Raw genomic sequence first — 23157 nt, 5'->3', positions numbered from 1 at the left:
ACCACGCCGACACTCTGCAGGAGACTAGAAGGAGAAGACAGATTCCCTGCTGAGGACTGAAAAGACGCATTCTCCCTCCTCCTCCTCCTCCTCCTCCTCTCTGGATGAATTATTTAACCCTTCTCCTCAGAGGAACCACTCCCTCTCTCTCCATCTCTCTGGGCATCGTCCTGAGCTGCATCCAAGGACAGAGGCAGAGCTCTGATGGACGGCGCTTTATTAGTTTGCACATCAAAAACTAGTTAATACTTACCTAGTAAATACTTTGTTGTTTGTATTTTAACTTTTCTTTAACGTATTTCCCTGTAGTCCAGTTTCAACAGCTCCTTCTGAACAGTTTAGTTTATTGTACGACTCATTTCTTTGCTGATAAAGAATTTATTAATCCACATGAATCACAGACGTGGACAGTTTTTGAATCACATGACGCTTTAAACTCAGAACCAGCTTCCAAACAGGTTCAAACCCTCCGTCACTGCCTTCACTTCTAGTCTCACACCTTAAAATAAAAATCATCTTTATGCTTTTTCTGTGTTCTGATCTAATCAACACATGTACGTTTCCTGGTCTCATCCCAGTGACGGCCTCCTGTCTCCGATGGGACAGCCCCCACCGCCCACAGAGGTCACATGGGAGATTTACACCGACCTGCAAGATGGACACGTTTATTTAAACATTGATGCTGAGTCGTCGTATCCGAGTCGTTTCTCATGCCAGCAGCTTGATTCATGGCGGCTTTAAGTCAGCCGGCGTCTCCAGAGGACGATCTGACGACCCGGAGGATCTGGGACCAACGTGAGGCGTCAGAAAATACAAACTCTGAGGTTTATCTGTGGGGCGTCTCAGGATGTAACGAAAAAAGACAAACCTGAAACAAGAACAACTGGACTTTTAGAGTTAAAAGTAGTAGAAGAAGAAGAAGAAACCCAACATGTCCTTCAACACGAATCATCTCAAGAGTTAATCAGCTGTTTAAAATATATAACAGTCCTTTAAAGAATCATTTTGTTATCAAATGTCCCTCAAAGATTTTAGACGCTAAATCGCTTTAACCTGCAGCAATGTCATGTAAAATGTGGTGCTGATGATAGAAACAGATATAAAGATATTTTACTTACATAATCATATAAATATACAGTAGTATCATCAATGACCACAGTCCAGTTGGTTCCTCACAGGGAGGTGTTGTAGAGTCTTATGTCCTGAGGGACAAACGTCCTTCTCAACCTGTCCATGGAGCAGGACAGAGACAGCAGCCTGTCACTGAACCAGCTTCTCTGTCTGACTATGGTGTCCTGTAGAGGGTGGTGGACATTGTTAATGATGGACCAGAGTTTCTTCAAGGTCCTTCCATCTACCACTGATGCCAGGGACTCCAGCTCTGTCCCAACCACAGAGTCCTCCTTCTGGATCAGCTTGTCCAGCCGTGAGGTGTCCTTCTTCTTCTTAGTGCTGCCTCCCCAGGACACCACAGCGTAGAAGAGGACACTGGCAACGATAGTCTGGTAGAACATGTCCAGCAGCTTCCTGCAGATATTAAACCACCTTAGCATCCTGAGGAAACAGAGACTGAATCTATGTTAGCCCACCAGTCCAGTTTGTGATCCAGATGTAGACCCAGGTACTTATAGGTCTGAACCACCTCTACACACTCCCTGTGGATGGTTACAGGCTGTAGGTGGGGCCTGGACCTCCTGAGATCCACTCCAGAGTTCCTCATTCACCGGTTCAGCCCTTTTTAGGAAGCGGTAAACTCTCTAAACATCTCCAGTCCTGTTAAAGAAGGTCCCAAAAACCAAACCTTCCCAGCGTCCCACCTCCTGACGCCTCCAGCCTCAGCAGAGTCACCCGAGACCCTCTGAGAGGAAGCGTCTCTTTGAGAAAGTGCTGAGCTGTGTCCACGGGGCCGAGAGTGTAACGGGAGCCGCTTTCAAGACCCTTTCTTTAAAATTAAGTGCTGACGTCGGGGATTCTTTTGCTGCCCCGTCTGGCTTTTTCTTTTTTTTTTTTTTTGTTGAAACCGGATCTCTTCCCCTTTCGACGACCAAAGAGGGCGACCAGTCAGAAATCAAAACCGAGACTAAATCTGAATTCTGTTTCCTCTTCAGACGACACATGAAATATTCTCCTTCAACTCACATATCAAGTTAATCTCAGTAAAAAACATTAAATTTATATTCCACAAAGCCTTACTTTAACCCTATAACCCTAAATGTCTCATATTTGATCCATGACTTTCTGATAGTTTGATCCTTGTCATCTGCCCCCTGGTGGATTAATCCAGGTTTGCAGTCAGTAGCTTTTGGCAGCCGTTTCCAAAATGGCCACTTTACACAACTTTCCAGGTTTTTTTTTTTTTCACAGGAAATCTTTCTTAATTTTGAAAACCTTCATAATATAATTTACGTTGTTACTGATAATATGAATATTTACTTTATTGTCATATAGTGACTTAATTACCTCATACTTTACCTATAAAGATCTAATCTGCATTATTCCAGCAACAAAGCTATCCCCCCAATTTAATTAAGATGATTATTTGAAAGATTTAAAAAATTCATCTGAAAATATGCATTAATTTAGCTAACAGTAGCTTGTCCTAGCCTCCCAGCTAACAGTAGCTTGTCCTAGCTTCCTAGCTGCTCAGCTAATAGTAGCACGTCCTAGCTTCCTAGTCTCCCAGTTAACAGTAGCTTGTCCTAGCTCCCTAGCTGCTCAGCTAACAGTAGCTCATCCTAGCCTCCCAGCTAACAGTCCCTCATCTCAGCTAATAGTAGCTCGTCCTAGCTTCCTAGCCTCCCAGCTAACAGTAGCTCGTCCTAGCCTCCCAGGTAATAGTAACTTGTCTGAGTTTCCTAGCCTCCCAGCTAACAGTCACTCGTCCTAGCTTCCTTCCTAGCTGCTCAGCTAATAGTAACTCATCTGAGTTTCCTAGCCTCCCAGCTAACAGTCGCTCATCCCAGCTAATAGTAGCTCGTCCTAGCTTCCTAGCCTCCAAGCTAACAGTAGCTCGTCCTAGCCTCCCAGGTAATAGTAACTTGTCTGAGTTTCCTAGCCTCCCAGCTAACAGTCGCTCATCCCAGCTAATAGTAGCTCGTCCTAACTTCCTGCTCAGCTAATAGTAGCTCTCCCTAGCTTCCTAGCCTCCCAGCTAATAGTAGCTCTTCCTGTTTCCTATTCTGAGTTATTTCCTCTCAGGTGTAGAACGTACAGTATGTACCAGCTCGTCCTTTCGATATCTTGCATATACACGTAAACAAATACTTGACAAAAATAAACAGAGCCACGCTGAGAACTAAATTAAATCATACACAAACATTCATTTTTCAAGTCCTCCAGTGTGTTTCTGAGTAATGAAGCAGCTCTGGTTGCAGCTGACCACCTCCTTCGTTTCATCAGACGTGATTTACAGCCTCTCGCTGTGGAAGGCTGCTGCTGTAAATCGCGTCCCCCCAAAAAAGAAACCCAAAGACGCCTCGACTGTGGGCCACAAATCAGCTGACAAGGAGCCAGCGTTGTTTATTTTCATAATCAGAACAGAGAAAAGGCAACGCTGTTGAATGTGGAGCTAAGATGAAGACGAGATACAGTAGTTTGTCTGCAACATCTGTGACCTTGGTGTCATTTAATTAACCGAGTAAAAAGACAGCTTCGCTTAGGTACACTAGTGAAAACATTTTATCAGTCCACTTGTACCACTTCCTGAGCTGTGTTGTGTTATAGTGCATGGACTTCCTAAATCCACTGTCCCCGTATACCTGTACAGAATCACATACATGGGTCCAGGTCACGTTAAGTGATTAATTATAATTTTATAATTATTTAAAGTAAGAGCTGGACGTACTGACAAAAAAAAAAACATGATCAAATTCATGACTGTAAAAAAATGGTATGAGATGTAGTGCTACATGCTAACAGTACATGCTAACATGCTAAAAATTTCTAAAACATCTCAATGTTTTATGTTAATCACATTTCTATTAGTAGCTTTTATTGCTGTTCATTTTATTGTTGTTAATATGTACAAACACGAGTGAAAAAGGGCAGTTCAGATCAAATAAGATGCACTCATCTGCCATTTTATTAGGTACACTAGTGAATGTGTTCTATTGAAATGTGTTGTTTGACACGTGTTCCTGTTATTTTGGCAACCCCCATTAAATCCAGTTTGTCAGCACCACTGTTAAATCTGTCCTCCAGTTGAATTACCACCTTTATGATGCAGCTTCAACATCAACTGAACATTAGAACAAGTCATGATGGAGGATTTAGTCCTGAAAATTAGTTTTGGAGACATTCTTTCTTTTGTCAGTCTTTGAGAGACACTATCATGGAGGACGGGTGAGGACAGGGGCAGGATGGAGCAGATCCAAGTCCACTCTGGAGGTCTCAGCGGACTCTGGACAGCAACCGCAGCACTTACGCCATAAAAGCTGAAGGAGAGGCTGCAGAATAAATCATAGAAAAACCCTCAGCCTCGACTGACAGGTGACGAGTTCATGACACCGGACGACCTGGGGAGACGAAGGAGGACGCGGGACAGCTGCTGATGGTGAGATGAGGACTTATAATTTAGAGTAGGTCTTTAACACGAGCTGTTTATTTGGAAGAACAACATGTTATAGCTTTTTATTAATGTCACTGTAGATGCAATCACATGTAAGCACTCTATGCAATCTACGTCTTGTTTTTACGGTAACCCAGAATGGACGAACCAAACACTGAGGACATTGTGTGTTTTGATGTTTTATGTCGGTGGTGAAGTGGGACATTTAATTATTTGTAATCTTCGACCTCACCACTAGGTGGCTCTAAATCCATCACACTGGTCCTTTAAACATAATTAGTTTGTTTGACTTTTGGACACCAGCGTCTGTGTGTCCTGTTTCTGTAAAAAAAATAAAAAGAGACACAACAAGAAACTACTACAAAGTGACACAAAAAACAAGAAAACACAAAATGTCTGTAAAAACACAAAACAAGATGCAAAAGGACAAGACAAACTACAACAAAGACACGCAAAGATACAATAAAGACACGCAAAACTACAACAGAGACACACAACACTACAAGAGAGACACAAAATACAAGTAAGAGACACAAAATGACAACAGAGACACAAAACAGCTACATAAAGACCCAAAACAACGTCTGTTACACAACCTGCATAAAGACAATATGTCAACAGTGAACCCGTCCTCTCCTGCAGGTCAGATGGTCTCTTCTCTGGGACGCCATCGTCCTCTCAGCCTGTAAAATTACATGGATGATTAATTCTGTCCATTCATGGACACGGGTATTGATCAGAGCATCGTCCATCACCAATCACTTTGCGCCCACATATCGACACACGGGGCACTTTGAAGTGTCCGTCTGGGGCTCTATCAATCTCCTCCTGCCTAAATACCCCAGACTGTTACCAGGAGGTCACAGGTTTGAGACCCTGGACAGACGGCAGCGGGTCGGAGAAGATCTACGGAAAACACTGATTTAAACATTTTATTTAGTGAACGGACGTAATAAACTGAGCTGTAGACGTGAAGATTTACTGGAGCGGGAACCTATAAAATAAAAGAACCCGTCCTCTGAAGCTCTGAGCAGCAGTGACTGCAGGGAACCAGTCCACCGTCCTGCCCCGCCGCAGACAGCCGGAGTCAAATTATTGCTTTTTCAATTACAGACTCGTTGGGCCGTTTTTCATCCAGATAATTAGTCAAATCCGCCGACCGCCAACCATTAAGCAGAAATACTAAAGGCCACCAAGACGCACAGCCCGTCTATTTTAAGATCGTTCTGTTCTTCTGGGTAAATCCTGTTACGTGTGCTGGGACAGAGGACGTCTTCCTGGACAGGAACATTTCTACAGTCAAACACGCTGCTGCTGCTGCTGCTGCTGCTGCTGCTGCTGCTGCTGCTGCTGGCTTCTTATTGAGTTTTTATTGAGCACGATTTTGAAGGTTGCTGTGTTTGTGTCTGTACATGTGACTTTAAAATCACGAAGGACACAGAAGAACATAAAGGAAACACAAAGAGATAAAAAAAAATACAACAAAGACACACAAAACCATTCAGATGGTGAGAGATATAAGAAAAAACAACAACATAAAGACACAAAAGAGATGCAACATGACGACAAAAAGACAACGCGTACGCTGAAGACACAAAACGACCTCAGAGACACAAAAATGTCAACATTAAGATACAACAAGCACAAAGACTAACTAGAGACAGACTGCACAGAGACACAAAATCACAACAAAGAGACACAAAACCATTCAGACGCTTAGAGATTTAAGAAAAAACAACAACAATAAAGACACAAAAGACGTCAAAGAGATGCAACATGACGACAAAAAGACACAACGTGTACGCTGAAGGACTGCACAGAGACACAAAATCACCACAAAGAGACACAGAATGACAACAAAGACACAGAATGACCATAAAGAGACACAAAACAACCTTGACGACGCACTGAATGACAACGCAGAGACAAGAAATAAACACAAAGAGACACAAAACCATTCAGACGGTTAGAGATTTAAGAAAAAACAACAACAATAAAGACACAAAAGAGATGCAACATGACGACAAAAAGACACAACGTGTACGCTGAAGGACTTCACAGAGACACAAAACAACCTTGAAGACGCACTGAATGACAACGTAGAGACAAAGAGACACAAAACGACCTCAGAGACACATAATGTCAACATTAAGATACAACAGGCACGAAGACTAACTAGAGACAGACTGCACAAAGACACAAAATCACCACAAAGGGACACAATACAACAATAAAGACACAGAATCACCATAAAGAGACACAAAACAACCTTGACGACGCACTGAATGACAACGCAGAGACAAGAAATAAACACAAAGAGACACAAAACGACTTAATGTCAACATTAAGATACAACAGGCACAAAGACTAACTAGAGACAGACTGCACAGAGACACAGAACAACAACAAAGAGACACAAAACAACCTCGAAGACGCACTGAATGACAACGAGACACAAAACGACCACAGAGACGTAAAGACACCGTGGAGACAGTTGTCTCAGAGTTCATGTCTCGTCAGTAAATGATCCTCTGATAATTAACAACAAACAAACAAAGCCATCGCCACGTGCATCGTGTCAGAATGCACATGCACGTGCCCATGACCGTGCACGTGAAGCCCCCCCCTCCGGAAGACGTCCAGGTGTAAGCAGCATCCCTTTATGCGCATGCACGCGTGTCAGCGTAACACTCATGCATGTATGAGGAGTGTGTGAGTGAGCGCGCACGTCGCCTCCGCGTTGCTGCCGCTGAGGCTGATCCTCTCTCTCTCTCTCTCTCTCTCTCTCTCTCTCTCTCTCTCTGTTTCTTCTCCTCCGCTTCAGTTTCAGTATCGACCTCCTTCACGCAGCATCTCTGCTCCACATCCTCCGTCTCCACCCTCCTCCTCCTCCTCTTCCTCCTCTTCTTCCACTTCTTCTTCTTCTTCCTCCGCCGCCGCCGCCGCCGCCTCAGCGCCGCTTCCTCTGCAGGTGGATGGAGGCTGGAAGCCCCGGAGACACGAGCCATGCCCGGGATCCGCTGCTGGTAAGACTCGGCTGTTGTCCTCCCGTCATCCGTGGTGTGTGTGTGTCGGTGTGTGTCGGTGTGTGTGGACGCAGCTCTTTGTCTTTTGTGTGTTTGATGTGGATGGATTGATTGACAGCAGGCCTGATATCAGGTGTGTTTATTATATTATATTTATTTTATTTTATTTAAATCACAGTTTCTCTACTTGGTGTTGGACGCGTCTCTGCTCAGGGCGTGTTTCTTTTTACGCACAGATTTAAATGTCGGGTTTTTGTCGCTGCGCCCAAAACGCACCAGATAAACACCAGATTTATATTCTCCTCTCCCTCTCTCTCTCCCTCTCTCCCCCTCTCTCTCCCTCTCTCTCCCTCCTTGTCTCCAGTCAGACTGCTGAGCACCTCCCTTCGCGCCGGAGCCCACATCCTTAAATGACCCGCGGTTGAGGAAGAGGGAGGGTGGGGGGGTAGTCTCCGGATCCAGCGCCCGGATCATGGCATGCTGCCCACGCCGGGCATCCACCACTGACCATGGGGCTCCGGTCCAGGACCGTCGCTAGCGGCTCGGAGGAGCAGAAGAAGCCGTCGTCGGGCGCTCCTCCAGGGGACTTATTGGACCAAGGCACCGGGGGTGCGGACAAGGATGGCGCCCTGCTGCTGGTGGCCTCGGGCCGGGACGACTACAAGCGGGGCTCCCAGGGCATCGGCATCGGGCTCCTGGCCAAGACCCCCCTGAACTACACCCGGCCCAACAAGAGGAATAACATCCGCAAGAGGAGGATCCAGAACCTGCTGTACGACGCCCTGGAGAGGCCGAGAGGATGGGCGCTGCTCTACCACGCGTTCGTGTGAGTAAACCCGGTCCGGGTCTGGCTCTGGTTCCAGTCCCAGAGTCTCAGTGTGTTTGAGTGAGTTAATGAAGCTCTGGTCTGGAACCCATTTAGCTGCTGATCTAATAGAGCTGCTGCAAATGAATAGTTTCCTCCTGAATGTCACTGGAGCCGCTGGACTCAGAGTCTCTGGTTCTGGTGTGTCCAGAAACTTTGAAGGTCCGTGAACGCACCAGAGTGAGTGATGTTTGAGGTTGATGTGGAGCTAATAGATCCACCTGGACATATTCAGGCTGATGAAGACTGAATTTATTTCTGTCCATTGACTGAGGAATTAACCAAACAGCTTGTTTCATTGATCACTTTATGTGTGTGAGAGAGAGTGTGTTGTGTCAGAGCTCTGTGGTCTGATTGGCTCTGTCGTGTTGGGTTCGATGTCCTGTCATAAACCAGTAATTAATATTCTCTCCTCTGGCTGTGATTTCATGAAGTCGTGTATTTTTTATTTTTTTGTGCGTCCGCCAAAAACGACAGTCGACACCGACGAGCAACAGAAACCGTTGCTCAGTTCGTCTGTTTGCTCCACAAAGTCTCTCTGTTGCTCCAGTTGCTGGTTCTTGTTTCTGCCTCGGCAGCGAAAAACGTTGACAGATCTGTGAGAATAATAATTCACTCTTATGGTTTTTTTAAAAAATGATCTCCAGAGAATTTATCAGATATCTGCAGGTTAGTTTCAAAAAGAGTCGATTTATTATTAAAAACTCAAAGATGTCGGATTAAATTCTGTTTTCTATTCGTTATCTGAGTCCAGGTGGAACCAGTTTAATTAAATCAGGAGGTTTTCTTGCTGCAGATGTGATATAATTACAAATTATTGTGTTTTCTTTCATTGCCACTGGTTGTACAGTCACGTCAGACCCCGGTTTCTATCTGGAGTTAAAGCCCTCTCACCTTTGCTTGGGTCGGGGGGAGACTCTGAGACAGTTTACGTTCTCTCCTCTCGACTCTCGATGAAAACACTCGTCGATGCCGAGGAGGAGACTGACTCACGTCCACACTTTTGCGAGCGAGCGAGCGTCTTTTCTCCCCGCGACGCCACACGTGCCTCTTCCAATATGGCCGCTCCATATGGGCGGCCTGGTGCCAGTCAGGCGTGAAGACTCAACCCTCCAGACGAGAGACCTCGGCTAAGTCTGGCCTGGTGACGAATCCTGAGCTCTAACGTCAAGAAACCAAGCCAAGGTGTAAACTCAGATGGAGGCTGCTGATGCTTTGTGTGTTTGTGCTCATATCAACATGATGTGTGTTAACTTAACGCACAGTTAATGCTCATAGGTTCTGTTATTGGTAGTTTGGGCAATCACCCCCCCCCCAGGAAAGTTGTTCTGGAGTCTCTCTGTTGGGAACTGATTCTGCTCCAGCAAAGATCTACTGGGCCAATCAGATAATTTGGGGGCGGGGCTTAATGTGGTGATGGACAGGAGACCGTAGTCATAGGCGTCATCTGAGAGACGTGGAGTTAGTTTAAATGTCTCTGATTGGTTGGAGGACTGTCCAGGTGATGCAGAGGTATTAGTTTAAATATAGAAATAAGCTCAGATGAAAAGTTATCAGACTCTGATTCTGATTTAATTACTACGACAAATTTAAAGCTCTGGACAATGATTTGTTGCTCTTCCTACCTCCCTAGCCTCCAAGCTAATAGTAGCTCTTCCTACCTCACTAACCTCGCCAGTTTATAGTAGCTCTTCCTAGCTTCCTAGCCTTCCAGCTAACAGTAGCTTGTCCTAGCTTCCTAGCCTTCCAGCTAACAGTAGTTTGTCCTAGCTTCTTAGCCTTCCAGCTAATAGTAGCTTGTCCTAGCTTCCTAGCCTCCAGCTAATAGTAGCTCTTACTAGCCTTCCAGCTAATAGTAGCTTGTCCTAGCTTCCTAGCCTTCCAGCTAATAGTAGCTCTTCCTAGCCTTCCAGCTAACAGTAGTTTGTCCTAGCTTCGTAGCCTTCCAGCTAATAGTAGCACTTCCTAGCCTTCCAGCTAATAGTAGCTTGTCCTAGCTTCCTAGCCTTCCAGCTAATAGTAGCTCTTCCTAGCCTTCCAGCTAGTAGTACCTCTTCCTAGCCTTCCAATGAATAATAGCTCTCCCTAACCTTCCAACTAACAGTATGTTGTCCTAGCTTCCAGCTAATAGTAGCTCGTCCTAGCCTTCCAGCTAATAGTAGCTCTTCCTGTTTCCTCTTCTGAATGATGTATGCTACCACCTGTTGTTATGGAGAGTCATTTCCTCTCAGGTGTATTTAGCTGCTCCTTGGCCGTAATGTTTGTGGTGCGTTCGAAACTCCACTGTCTTCTTGTCTTTCTTGGACGTTGGTTCGATGTTTCCGTATCATAACAACTCACAGACGAAAGAAACATTAAGTGAAAGATGGCAGCAAAGCAATTTCCTTCAAAGAACCAGCACACGTCCAAGCAGCGGCAGCTTTAAACATCTGTTCGGCTTTAAGTGTCTTGCTCAAGGGCCCTTCGACGGCTTGTGTTGACAGCAGGAGAAGCATTACTCACGCTCTTCACCCCGCAACATCGTGATGCACAGGCAACGCTTCAAAGTGACACATGTATAGGAAGGAGAGGCAAGTGGGACGGGATTAAAGAGCAGAAACAGATGGACGGACGGCGATAAAGAAACAAAACACAGACACTGAATCATGTCAGAGAACCAGAGGAACACTGAGAACAGTTCAAAATGGTTCCACAGGTTCTTTCAATCTGGATGTTTAATAGTTTCCTCCGACAGGCCGCGAGTTTGACTGATAACCCAGATGATGTGTCTAAGCTGCCAGTCCTTCCTCTCTGCTGCAGGGCTTTTTATTATCAGCCGGGTTCAGTTCACGGAGCTCAAGATCAAATTCAGTGAAAAGACGACAGGGTTTTTAAATGTAATAAAGCAGCAGCTTTATATCTTCACTGTAGCTGTTTCACTTCATATCCACAGACGTTGAATGCTTTGCTGCCATGTTTCCTGTTCTCTTATAAACCGTCCCCCCAGTCCCGCTTCAAGACCGGCGTGGTGGTTTAGAGTTATCCACTAAAGGTGCAAGGATTCAGACTCCTGTAAATAGTGACATTACAAAAGATTTAACCTGGCACTTCTGATTGGCGTTATGATTGGACATTTTCTAAACCTACCACTGGTCCATCTCTTCGTAGCTCAGAATTGGTCTCGTTCAAGGATCTGGTTGCCAAGGTAACCTCTTGTTGATCTCCCAGTGAAACCAGCAGAACATAAAAATATTGTCAGGGTATGGACGCTAGCTAGCTCTTCATCTGGGTTCACCAACGCTCCAGCATCATTGTGGTGAATCTGGTGGTAGGAACCAAAATGGCGGACGGTGTTTCCTTCAGGTGAACGACTGGGGAGCTCTGGTGGTTTGATCGCCTTCATGCTTGCTCTGGGGGCTTCAGACCAGATTTTGTAAAGCGTCTTGAGATGATTTGTATCGTTACTGACGCTATATAAATAAAACTGAATTTAACTGATTTTTTTATTTATTAGATAGAAGTGGACAGAGACAGGAAATGAGGTGAGAGATGGGGGACGCCATGCAGTGAAGGACGGAATCAATGGTCAACACTTCGGCCTGTTTTTGAAACCGCTTGAACAAGTTCTGTGACCTGATCAAACGCTGGAGAATGAAAGTTGTCTGGTTTTCTGACACCGGAGACGTTTAATAGTTTTTGTTCGTCGTGCAAATCCGTCTGCACTTCAGACTCTGCTTGCTTTCCACAGCGTAACTGCTGCTTTGTTTGGTTCCAGATTTAGTCCTGATCTTAGTATTATCTTTAGGGTTAGCTGAAGAGGGTTAATGTGGTGATGGACAGAAGAGTAACGGCAGTCAAAATGTCTCTGACTGGTTGGAGGACAATGCAGATGATGGACAGGGATTATTTCCTTTGTGTATTGTGTTAAAGTGTTAAAGTCATGACTCAGCGCTGATTCACGGTTGTTTATTTACTCAGTGGTTTTAAAGAGTCTCCGTGTTGACGCCCTCTGGAGTTGGTTTCAAACTGTTGCTGCCGTTGCAGGACTAAAGCACCTGAATGCTGGTTACCATAACGACACAGAGGAGAGAGACAGAGAGAGAGAGAGATAGAGTGGAGGCTGAGAGTCGGGCCGAGCGAGCACGTGTGAAAGCAGAGAGAGAGAGAGAGAGAGAGAGACAGCGAGATGTTGGACGTCAGCGGTTTTTCGGTGGCAGATCGGTGCTGATCCTTGGCCTCGTCCTGGCATCCAGACAAGCCTGACAGGAGGGCTCCTTCCCAGAATGCATCTCTCCGTGCCCCCCCACCCCCACCCCCTCCTCCACCTCAACACAATGTTGATGCTGTTTCTGTTACTGAAAAATTATAAAGGAAGCTGTGAATCACCTCAGTCAGATTAAATACCTCGTTGGTCACGTCTCATCTGCATCCTTCCTTTAAATATTGATCCTGATCTGATCCTAAATGTCCTAGAGTTGGTCTCCTGTAGCTTCCTAAAGTCTGTCCTTGTCTTCTCCTAGAGTTGGTCTCCTGTAGCTTCCTAAAGTCTGTCCTTGTCTTCCTTGTCTTCTCCTAGAGTTGGTCTCCTGTAGCTTCCTAAAGTCTGTCCTTGTCTTCCTTGTCTTCTCCTAGAGTTGGTCTCCTGTAGCTTCCTAAAGTCTGTCCTTGTCTTCCTTGTCTTCTCCTAGAGTTGGTCTCCTGTAGCTTCCTAAAGTCTTTCCTTGTCTTCCTTGTCTTCTCCTAGAGTTGGTCTCCTGTAGCTTCCTAAAGTCTGTCCTTGTCTTCCTTGTCTTCTCCTAGAGTTGGTCTCCTGTGTCTTCCTAAAGTCTGTCCTTGTCTTCCTTGTCTTCTCCTAGAGTGGACTGGATTCAGTCCAATAAATCTTTCAGTCAAAGTTAATGTAGTGTGGAGAGGGTAGCTGGTACCTTGTGTTCTCTACTCCAGAAATGTTCTGGTCATCCAACGCTGCCATAAACTCCCTAACCCTCTCTGGAAGATGTTTCTCCTTGACGCTGTCTCCAGGAAACTTTTCTCTTCTTTTAAACGTTCAGTGTTTGTTGTTGTTGTTTGGGTGCAGCCTTTGACTGAGTGGACTCCATGGATTCTGTTTAGATGATCAACTACTACCACCTCACCAAACATCCACATTACACTAGTTACTGTTAGTCACAGGAATCAGGTTCTTCTTCTTCTTTGGCTTTTGGTAGCTTTGACGCTAGCCAACCACTAGTCAAACAGAAGAAGACATTTTGACGCTACAGGGACATTTGTTTTGTTTACAGCAGACCTAAAATAGACCCTTATACCGACCACGACATCCCTCAACACAATAGTGACTCAAACTTTAAACTTTAAAGGTGTGTAGTTGACATCAAAATGACAGAACTGATCTCTAATTACTGTGAATCATGAAGGCAGCGCTCCTGGAACTCCCAATCTTATTTTTTGATAGCTTGTTTTTGTGACCTCTGCCTGATCATAGTTTTTAGAAATCAGGAAGTGATCAAAGCTGGTAGTCTGGAATGCATTTGTGTTTATTCAAGATAATTTATCATTTGTTCATATCTGTGAGCTGTTAAAGTCAGAGAAGCCTTGTTTCCAGAATCAGAACCTCTTTAGTTTTGAGATGTTGGGTTTGTTTAAGTGGTCCTCTGGGACTACAAGCTAACCTCCAGGTCCAATCAGAGTCCATGTGTTCAGAAGTGTTTCCATCAATGTAATGAGACTCAGGTGTGGTTCAGTTCCTGGATTAGTTTCAATAAATCAGGGATTTGTCTCAGTCTGATCTTCACAACACATGTTTGTGGACAAAGGAGCTTTCTGAGGAGCTCAGAGAAAGAGTTGTTGTTGCTCATCAGGCTGGAAAAGGTTCCAGAACCATCTCTAAAGAGTTTGGAACCCACAAATAATCCACAGTCAGTGGACTACTGCTTTGGTTATATGATTGTAAATTAAACACTAAGGACGTTCAGACTCTGATAAACTTTGACCAAAATATGAACAAATAATTTTGATGCACGGATTCACAGATTAATTTATTTCACTTGGACTCATCAGCTGTGCAGAGAACAGTAAAAACTCAGCCTTCACATGTGAAACTACAGAAATAGAATTCTGTTTTCTGCATCAGATCATCAGCTGCTGACGTCAGCTGACTCTTCATCAAATCCTGAGCCTCAGAAAATTAACCACCATTAAAGATAATCAGTGAAACTGCAGCCATCAGGGCCGACGAGGTTGAAAATCTCTGCTGCTGACATGTATTTACCTGTTGAAAGTAGCTTTAAATAAATGTACTGAAACAAATTTATAAAAGCATTTATACAGTTTCTGAACTTAATCAAAGAGTTTAGTAGCAACAATAGATAAATCCAGTGACAAGTTAACTCAGTGTAGTTCTCCGTCTGTCTCTGTGGACCAGTGGTTCATCCTCAGGCTTTCCTGATGGGCTCTGTGGTTGTGGTCATGTCGGGTAATGGCATCTATCTTCTGCAAATGTTGCACCAAACGTTTATCTGTGGCTGTTTTCAGTTCATGTGGCCGTGATTAGTTTTGTTGTTTTTGTAAATCAGATTTCACGGCGTAAGTCTCTTTTTATGGTTCAAGACAAAGAGCTGAACGCTGAGATGATTCATCAACCGGTTGATTGTTGGTCCGCCTGATGGACGAGGCAGCCGCCGCTAGTCGACGTGAAGCCGGAGGAGTTTTTAAACTGGAAACCGTCCTGTCAGCTCCTCCTGCAGCAGGAACATTCGGGCTGTTGGAGCCTGCCGTCTCTCCAACTGTCTCGTTACATGTTCATTTAGGAGGAGCTCCCATGGAGCTGGCCCAGGGCCGAGGTCTGCTCAGAAACGAGGCTCGTTTACACCTGCAGCTCTGCTACGTGGCTCTAAGAAAACAGAGTGGACTCCTGTCACGTGAAGGTTTAACGTCAGATGGAATATGACTCGGGTTAGTTCCTCCCCGTCAATCGATGGAGGTGATTATCCAGATCGTTGAGAACATTCCTCTGCTCTGCGCTCTGGGACTCGTCTTAAAAGCCTCCGCTGACGTTGGGACAGAAAAGACAGGACGGCTGTCCCCGAGCGCTCTGGGTCTGTAATGACGGTGGATCAGGAGGTCGTCAGAGACCTAATGAAGCCCTCGGGTCTAATTCAGGGTGTTAACGCAGCAGGAAGAACCACGGAGAGAAATGTGGGGCTGGACACTGAGTTATGTGTCTCACTGTGGTTGTGTTGTCTTTGTCGTTCTTTACTTCTCTTCAAGGTTGTCTTGCATCTCTTGATTGTCATTTTGTGTGTTTTTTTTTTGTATTTCTTTATGACGTCTTTGTGTCTCATTGTGGTTGTTTTGCATCTTGTTGCTTTGACGTCGTCTTGTGTCACTTTCTTGTCATTTTGGCTGTGTTGTGTCTCTGTGTGTTCGGTTTATGTCTTTTTCTTATCATTTTGATTCTCTTTATGGTTGTTTTGCATCTCTTTGTTGTTACTTTGTGTCTTTTTGAGGTAGTTTTGTTTCTCTTTAAGGTTGTTTTGTGTGTTTTTGTAGTTGTTTTGTAACACTCTATGGTTGTTTTCTATCTCTTTGCACCTCTTAGTAGTCATTTTGTGTCGTTTAGGTCTTTTTGTGCTTGTTTTGTGTCTCCATGTTGTCATTTTGTGTCTCTTTAAGGTTGTTTTGTTTCTCTTCATGGTTGTGGATGTGTCGTGTGTGTTTGTTGACATTTTCTGTTATGTTGGGGGTTATTTTGTGTCATTTGTGTTCGTTCTGCACCTTTGTTGTTGTTGTTGTTTTTTCATTTTTCTTCCTCTGTGGTTGTTTTGCATCTCTAGATCGTCACTTTGTGTTGTTTTGGGGTCTTTTGTGTGTTTTTGTTTTTGTTTTGTATCTCTTTGTACCTCCTAGTAGTCATTTTGTGTCTCTTTGTGGATGTGTTGTGTCTCCGTTTGTCTGTGTTTGGGCTTATTTTGTGTCACTTTGTTTGTTTTGCATCTTTGTTGTTTTCCATTTTGTGTTTTTTTTTGTTTCATTTTCTCTTCCCTTGAATCTTTTCATTGTCATTTTGCGTCCACGTAATTGTTTTGTTTGTCTTTAAGGACATTTTATGTGTTTTTGTAGTTGTTTTGTGTCTCTTTATGGATGTTGACCACCTCTTTGTACCTCTTAATAGTCAGTTTGCGTCTCTTTAAAGTCGTTTTGTGTCTTGTTGTGGTTGTTTTGTGTCACTGCCGCTAGAAGAGTTAATATATGTAAATGTGTGAACAGTTAATTAATGCTCCTTAAACTTCATGACTAATCAGAGTCATCCTTGGTTTCTAGTGGTCAACCCTTGTCTTACTAGTTCCTCTTCAACATCAGGGAGGTTTGAGGATGTGTTTCACTCTAGTCCTTCAAGAACCAAATCTAATCTAATCTGCTCTGACTGAAACGATCTCCTGCTGACAGCTCGGTCTCAGAGGTGTCCAGGTCTCGCTCTGTCAGAGGGAAATCGTCCCGGTGGCTCTGATCCGGTGCTCCCCGTCCCGTGACTCAGCGTCCGACCCTCTGTGATCCACATTAATCGTGATGATTCTGCGTTTCTGTGACGACTCCTTGTTTTCTTCCTCTCCAGCTCAGATACACCGGAGTGAATCCGGTGGTTCTCAGTATCAGTACGTTTCTCTGCCTGTGACTCCCGGGCCACGCTTTATTACCCCCTCCTCCCCTGGACTCAGACGGCCCCCCCTTCACGGCTGTTTGCTTCGGGGGCCGCGATGCCGTCGGGTTTTATTGACGTCACGTTGAGCAGCAGAAAGCTTTAATCTTCAGGTATGAGTCAGGGAGCTGGAAGGAGGCGTTTCAGACTCACTGTCGCTGCTTTCAAAGCTGCCATCTTCTAATTTACTGAGGGAGGCTGAAATATTTCTGTGAGGTTTCTACGTGGAGACCAGATCCTGGTGGCATTTACGGGTTTTTATCCTTAAAAATTCTCATAGTCTCAACCGAAAACGGCCGAATTTGTGCTTGTCTTTAGTAACTGAGTGTAGCTTTTCTGTCATTTAGCATCTTTGTGGGTGTTTTGTGTTTCTGTCCCTTAGTTTTACATCTTTTTATAATCCTCTCATCTTATCATGGTCACTTTTCAGGCTCTCTGGTTATTTTCTTCTCTTTTCAGGATACTTCTGTCCCTTTGTGACGTCCCGTTTAGTTATTTTGTGTTTTTTAAATTGTTTGAGTTGTTTTGAGTCTCGTTTGTTTCTCATTGTGGTTGTTTTTGCACCTTTTCCTTGTAATTTTGTGTCTCTGAGATCATATAAGGTCGTTTTATGTCTTTGTTTTGGTTGCTTGGATCTTTTTGTGTTATTTGTGTGTCTCTTTGCGATTGATTTACATCTTTCTGTTGTCATATTGTGTTGTTTTGTGTTTCTTTTGAGTCATTTTGTGCGTCTTGATTGTGTTTGTGTTTTTTTTGTGTCTCCATGGTTGTTTTGCGTTGCTTTGTGATTGGTTTACATCTTTTTGTTGTCATTGCGTGGTTGTATTTGTGTCTCTTTTAATGGTTGTTGTGCATCTCTTTGTCGCTTTGAGGTCGCCTTGTGTCTTTCTGTGGTTGTTTTGTGTCACTTTGTTGTCATTTTGATTGTTTTGTTTCTTTTTGTGGTTGTTTTTTGCATCTCTTGATTGTCATTTCGTGTCTCTGTGAGGTTGTTTAGTGTCTTTTTGTGGTTTTGTGTCTCTTTGTTGTTGGTTTACATCTTTATGTTGTCATATTGTTTCTTTTTATGGTTGTTTTGAATCTCTTGATTGTCTCTTTATTGTCTTTTTGTGGCCATTTTGTGTCTTTTTGTTGTTGTGTCGTGTTTCTATGAGGTTGTTTCGTGTCTTTTTATGGTTTTGCATGTTGTGATTGTCATGTTGATTGTCTGAGAAGTGGTTTTGTGTGTCTTTGTTTCAGTTTTGTCTGTTTTTAAGGTGGTTTTGTGTCTCTTTGTGTCTTGTTCCCCAAGTATAACTGCTTCTGATACTAAATGATGCAAGTGTGAACACACTGAGTTTTTATGGCCGGCTGGTGCCTGCAGATGAGACCACAGCGTGAAGCCGTACCATCTTCTATTTTTGGACTCTGACTGTGCAAACTTTGGTGGGAACTACTTCATCCAGAACTTTTTGCTCGTTTGAAGACATGACGTTGCAGAAATAACCACAGTCACCACACGAAGGCGAGAGGAATCCTGTTAGACTCTAGAGCTGACCGGATGAGCAGATATTAAACTGATTTGTCGAAGCAGCTGCAGTTTTAGCAGGTGGCTAACGATAATTTCTCTTGTCTCCGAGGCGACGGATGTAGTTTTACGGCCCCGGGCGATGAATGCCGGGAAAACGGCAATAAGTGATTTCACCGTGCGTCACGGAAGATGAGGCATTACTCACGGTTTTATTGTTATGATCCTCTCCGGGTCGGACTCTTTAAGGCGTCGGGTGATGATGCTACATGGTGGCGCTGACCCTCCTCGTTGGCCCGCCTCCAGCACAAACACACAGCTCCACACATCATCTTAATGTCATCAGCCCGTGAAGAAATGATTGTGTTCAGGGGCGTGCAGCTGCAGAATGAGCAGCGTTAAAGGAATACGTCACCAACCGAACCTTTCAACAGTCACGTTGTTGATTGATTGTGGACGTCTAGGAGAAAACTAAATGTCTCATTGATGTAGTTTAGTGTCTGCTTTGGTTATTTTGACTTTTTGGCATCAATGCTCGTTGCTTTTTTTGTCATTTTGCGTCTTTGTGCATGTTTTGTGCTTCAGTCTAGTCGTTTTGTGTCTCTGTTCATTGTATTGTGCTCATTTTGGTTGTTTTGTGTTTCTTTAAAGGCCTTTTACATCTTTTTACACTCATCTTGTGTTTTGTCGTTGTCGGTTTCGTGGTGCAGACAATTTCTGTTCCTTTCTGGTGATTTTGAATGTCTTTTTAGTCATTTTGCGTCGCTTGTTAATTGTTTTGTGTGTCTTTAAAGTCCTCTTACGGCTTTTTCCGGCCATTTTGTACACGTTTGTCGTCATTTTGCAAAACATTCCAGTTAATTTGTGTCTCTTGACAGTCTATTTCTGTCCCTTTGTGGTGTTTTAAGTGTAAATTTGCACCTTACTCTGGTTATTTTGTGCCAGTCGGTTTATTTCTGCCCCTCTGTGGCGTCTCGGTTTGTAATTTTAGGTCATTTTAAATAATTTTAACTGTTTTAAGTCACTTTTCAGTCATTTTGTATTTTTTGTGGTCATTTTGCGGCTCATTCTGGTGATTTATCGTCCTTTTATGGTCATTTTTACTATCTTCCTGTGGGAATGATGTTTGAGGCTCCAGTATCCCCTCACGGCTGTTTGCCTCGGGGCTACAGTTTCTACAGAACGATGCCTCCAGGTTTTATTTACGTGACACTGAGCTGCAGAAAGCTTTAATCTTCAGGTATGAGTCAGTCGCTGTAAAGCTGCCATTTTCTAATTTACTGCAGGAGGTAAAATATTTCTGTGACGACCTCTGACGTTTCTACGTGGAGACGAGGACCTGGACACTGCGGGGTCTTTAGAGGTGCCGCTTTAAACTGATTGTTCTCTAAAAATGCTAATGATCTCATTAGGGCTGGTTAAAATGTTGGTGTTTTTTCTCTTTTTAGCATCTTTGTGGAGGTTTTGTGCTTTTTGTTCCAGTACCTTTACATCCTTTTGTATCTTGCAGACACTCTGGTTTCATTCTTCTCTTTTCAGTTGATTCCAGTCTCTCCTCAGGTTGTTTTGTGTCTTATTTCAAGAGACTTCGTGACTTTCTACTTAATTTCTTACTTAGCATTTATGCTTGTTTGTAAGTTCTTTGTCATTTTGTATTTTTATGGAGAGAGAGGTCCACATCAAGATGTTTTATCCTTGATTCGATCTTTAAATATCAGTCTGATGCTAAATGTCCTAGAGTTGGTCTCCTGTAGCTTCCTAAAGTCTGTCCTTGTCTTCTCCTAGAGTTGGTCTCCTGTGTCTTCCTAAAGTCTGTCCTTGTCTTCCTTGTCTTCTCCTAGAGTTGGTCTCCTGTAGCTTCCTAAAGTCTGTCCTTGTCTTCCTTGTCTTCTCCTAGAGTTGGTCTCATGTAGCTTCCTAAAGTCTGTCCTTGTCTTCCTTGTCTTCTCCTAGAGTTGGTCTCCTGTAGCTTCCTAAAGTCTGTCCTTGTCTTCCTTGTCTTCTCCTAGAGTTGGTCTCATGTAGCTTCCTAAAGTCTGTCCTTGTCTTCCTTGTCTTCTCCTAGAGTTGGTCTCCTGTGTCTTCCTAAAGTCTGTCCTTGTCTTCCTTGTCTTCTCCTAGAGTTGGTCTCCTGTACCTTCCTAAAGTCTGTCCTTGTCTTCCTTGTCTTCTCCTAGAGTTGGTCTTCTGTGTCGTCCTAAAGTCTGTCCTTGTCTTCCTTGTCTTCTCCTAGAGTTGGTCTCCTGTACCTTCCTAAAGTCTGTCCTTGTCTTCCTTGTCTTCTCCTAGAGTTGGTCTCCTGTGTCTTCCTAAAGTCTGTCCTTGTCTTCCTTGTCTTCTCCTAGAGTTGGTCTCATGTAGCTTCCTAAAGTCTGTCCTTGTCTTCCTTGTCTTCTCCTAGAGTTGGTCTCCTGTGTCTTCCTAAAGTCTGTCCTTGTCTTCCTTGTCTTCTCCTAGAGTGGACTGGATTCAGTCCAATAAATCTTTCAGTCAAAGTTAATGTAGTGTGGAGAGGGTAGCTGGTACCTTGTGTTCTCTACTCCAGAAATGTTCTGGTCATCCAACGCTGCCATAAACTCCCTAACCCTCTCTGGAAGATGTTTCTCCTTGACGCTGTCTCCAGGAAACTTTTCTCTTCTTTTAAACGTTCAGTGTTTGTTGTTGTTGTTTGGGTGCAGCCTTTGACTGAGTGGACTCCATGGATTCTGTTTAGATGATCAACTACTACCACCTCACCACACATCCACATTACACTAGGTACTGATCAAGTACTTCCACACAGGAGACGACTTCTTCTTCTTTGATTTTTAGCAGCTTTGACTCTAGCCAACCAACATTAAAACAGCAGAAGATGTTTTGACTCTACAGGGACGTAGTTTTGGTTCATGACCTAAAACCAATAACTATAAAAGATCAGACTTGGCTGAATTCCATTTTTTTTGCTTCTTTGATGTTTTTATTGTGTCGTGGTCGTTTTAAATCCTGTCAGTAGTGATAGGCCCACCTTAGGTTGTGTCTCTTGGATGCGTTCAGGGACCCAAAGCCTCCACTCCACCGGCCTGATGATAGTAGCTGTGTTACATATTCCAGATCTGAGCATGAAGTGATTTTATTCCGACTTAACATTTACACATCGTAGATTCTAGTTCTTCCAACAGTGCGGCTGAGAGATGACGGGTTAATGTGATATCACCCAGACATAGATCGATGGTTGCAGGTGGAGCCGTCAGACCCTGAGGAGGATGATCTTACCGGGAGGAGAAAGCAGAGCCGGCCTTTGTAAACCCCTCCCCCCTCCACCACCACCTTCCTCCAATCCCACAATCCCTTTCTCCACTGCAACACCAAACCTCAGCCTCGTCTCTGTTCCTGTGTGGGCTAAACGTCAGTTACTGAGGAACTGTCGGGGTGAGGCGGCCGGTGGGCGGAGGGAGTTAACACCCCTGCAGGAGGGATCAGAGCTGAGGAGGTGGTGGTGGTGGGGGAGTCATTACCGTCTGTAATTTCATTCCCGTCTGAATCTGCCGTGTCAGTGATTTTCACAGACTGTCTACTTCCTGTAACATGACAGTAAAAATAACTCTCGGCCCGTTTGACGGACGCAGCAACAGCGGACTTTTATTCCGTTCGTCCATTTTTTGCTTTAAGTATAATTAGAAGAGCAGCTGTTAACATCACCAGGAGAAGATGCTTCCATGTTCTCTGCAGAGTCCTGATGCTGCAAATAAAAGCCTCTGTGTTAGGAACAGATTTGATAAACTAAAACACCTGCTGCACTGCAAGACAAATATTCACAAGCTGGAGACAATCACCAACATCTACCCCCCCCCCCCCCCCCCCCCCCCCCCCCCAACCCTCTCCCCGTGATGCGTCAGAGCGTTTGTAGTTCTGAACCAGCAGGTCATGGAGAGCGTGTGGTCGGCGGACAGATTTAGAGTTGAGTCATCTAACTGAGCTGTGAGTAGCACTTCAGCTCTGACAGGCACCTCTCAAACACCAGCTCCACAGAGATTAACCTGCTGCTGCTCCACTCTACAGAGCGGTGCAGGCAGGGGGCGCCGTTCTAAGAGCAGAGCTACATTTTTAGACTTTTTAACGACGACAAAATGTGTGAGGAGTTGAAATAAACACTCGCTTTTCTGTTGCCACCTAGCTGTTTTGAGTACACAGAGATAGAAATGAACCTTTAACCATCTAAGGACCTTGGATCGTATTTAATAAACGAGTGTAATCATGTGTCGGGACGTCCTCTGGGTGCTGCTGGCCTCCAGATACATGATGCAAACACTCATGAGAGCTGGTGTTTGAGAGGAGAAGGACCTGAAACAACAAAAGCATCGGCCCACCCGGAAAAATCGATGTGACCGTTTTTAACAGCCGCTCAGGGAACATTTGAACACCTCAGATTTTTTCCGTATCAGTGTGCAGGAAGTGTCAGGAATCCAGAAATAGGTGAATGTTGCCATGCAAAAAAAAAAGACAGACAGGAAGTAACAGAAATTTAAACAAATAAAGGCC

At 44.3% G+C, this 23157-nt stretch overlaps 1 protein-coding gene across 1 annotated transcript in view; it reads left to right on the top strand.

Annotated features, from left to right (window-relative positions):
- Positions 1-8102: 8102 nt before the first annotated feature.
- kcnq3 (potassium voltage-gated channel, KQT-like subfamily, member 3) overlaps positions 8103-23157 on the top strand; it is a gene marked incomplete at its 5' end in the record, with an annotated part of 74551 nt that continues 59496 nt past the window's right edge. Inside the window, one exon of the mRNA XM_084546852.1 lies at positions 8103-8419. Coding sequence (XP_084402978.1) covers positions 8103-8419 — 317 coding nt within the window. The remainder of the gene's footprint in view (positions 8420-23157) is intronic.

The sequence above is a fragment of the Chelon labrosus genome (assembly GCF_963514085.1).
Source record: "Chelon labrosus genome assembly, chromosome: 6".
NCBI classification, from domain to species: Eukaryota; Metazoa; Chordata; class Actinopteri; order Mugiliformes; family Mugilidae; genus Chelon; species Chelon labrosus.
The sequence above is the reverse complement of the archived record's forward strand: the minus strand, read 5'-3'. Positions and strand labels throughout refer to the sequence as shown.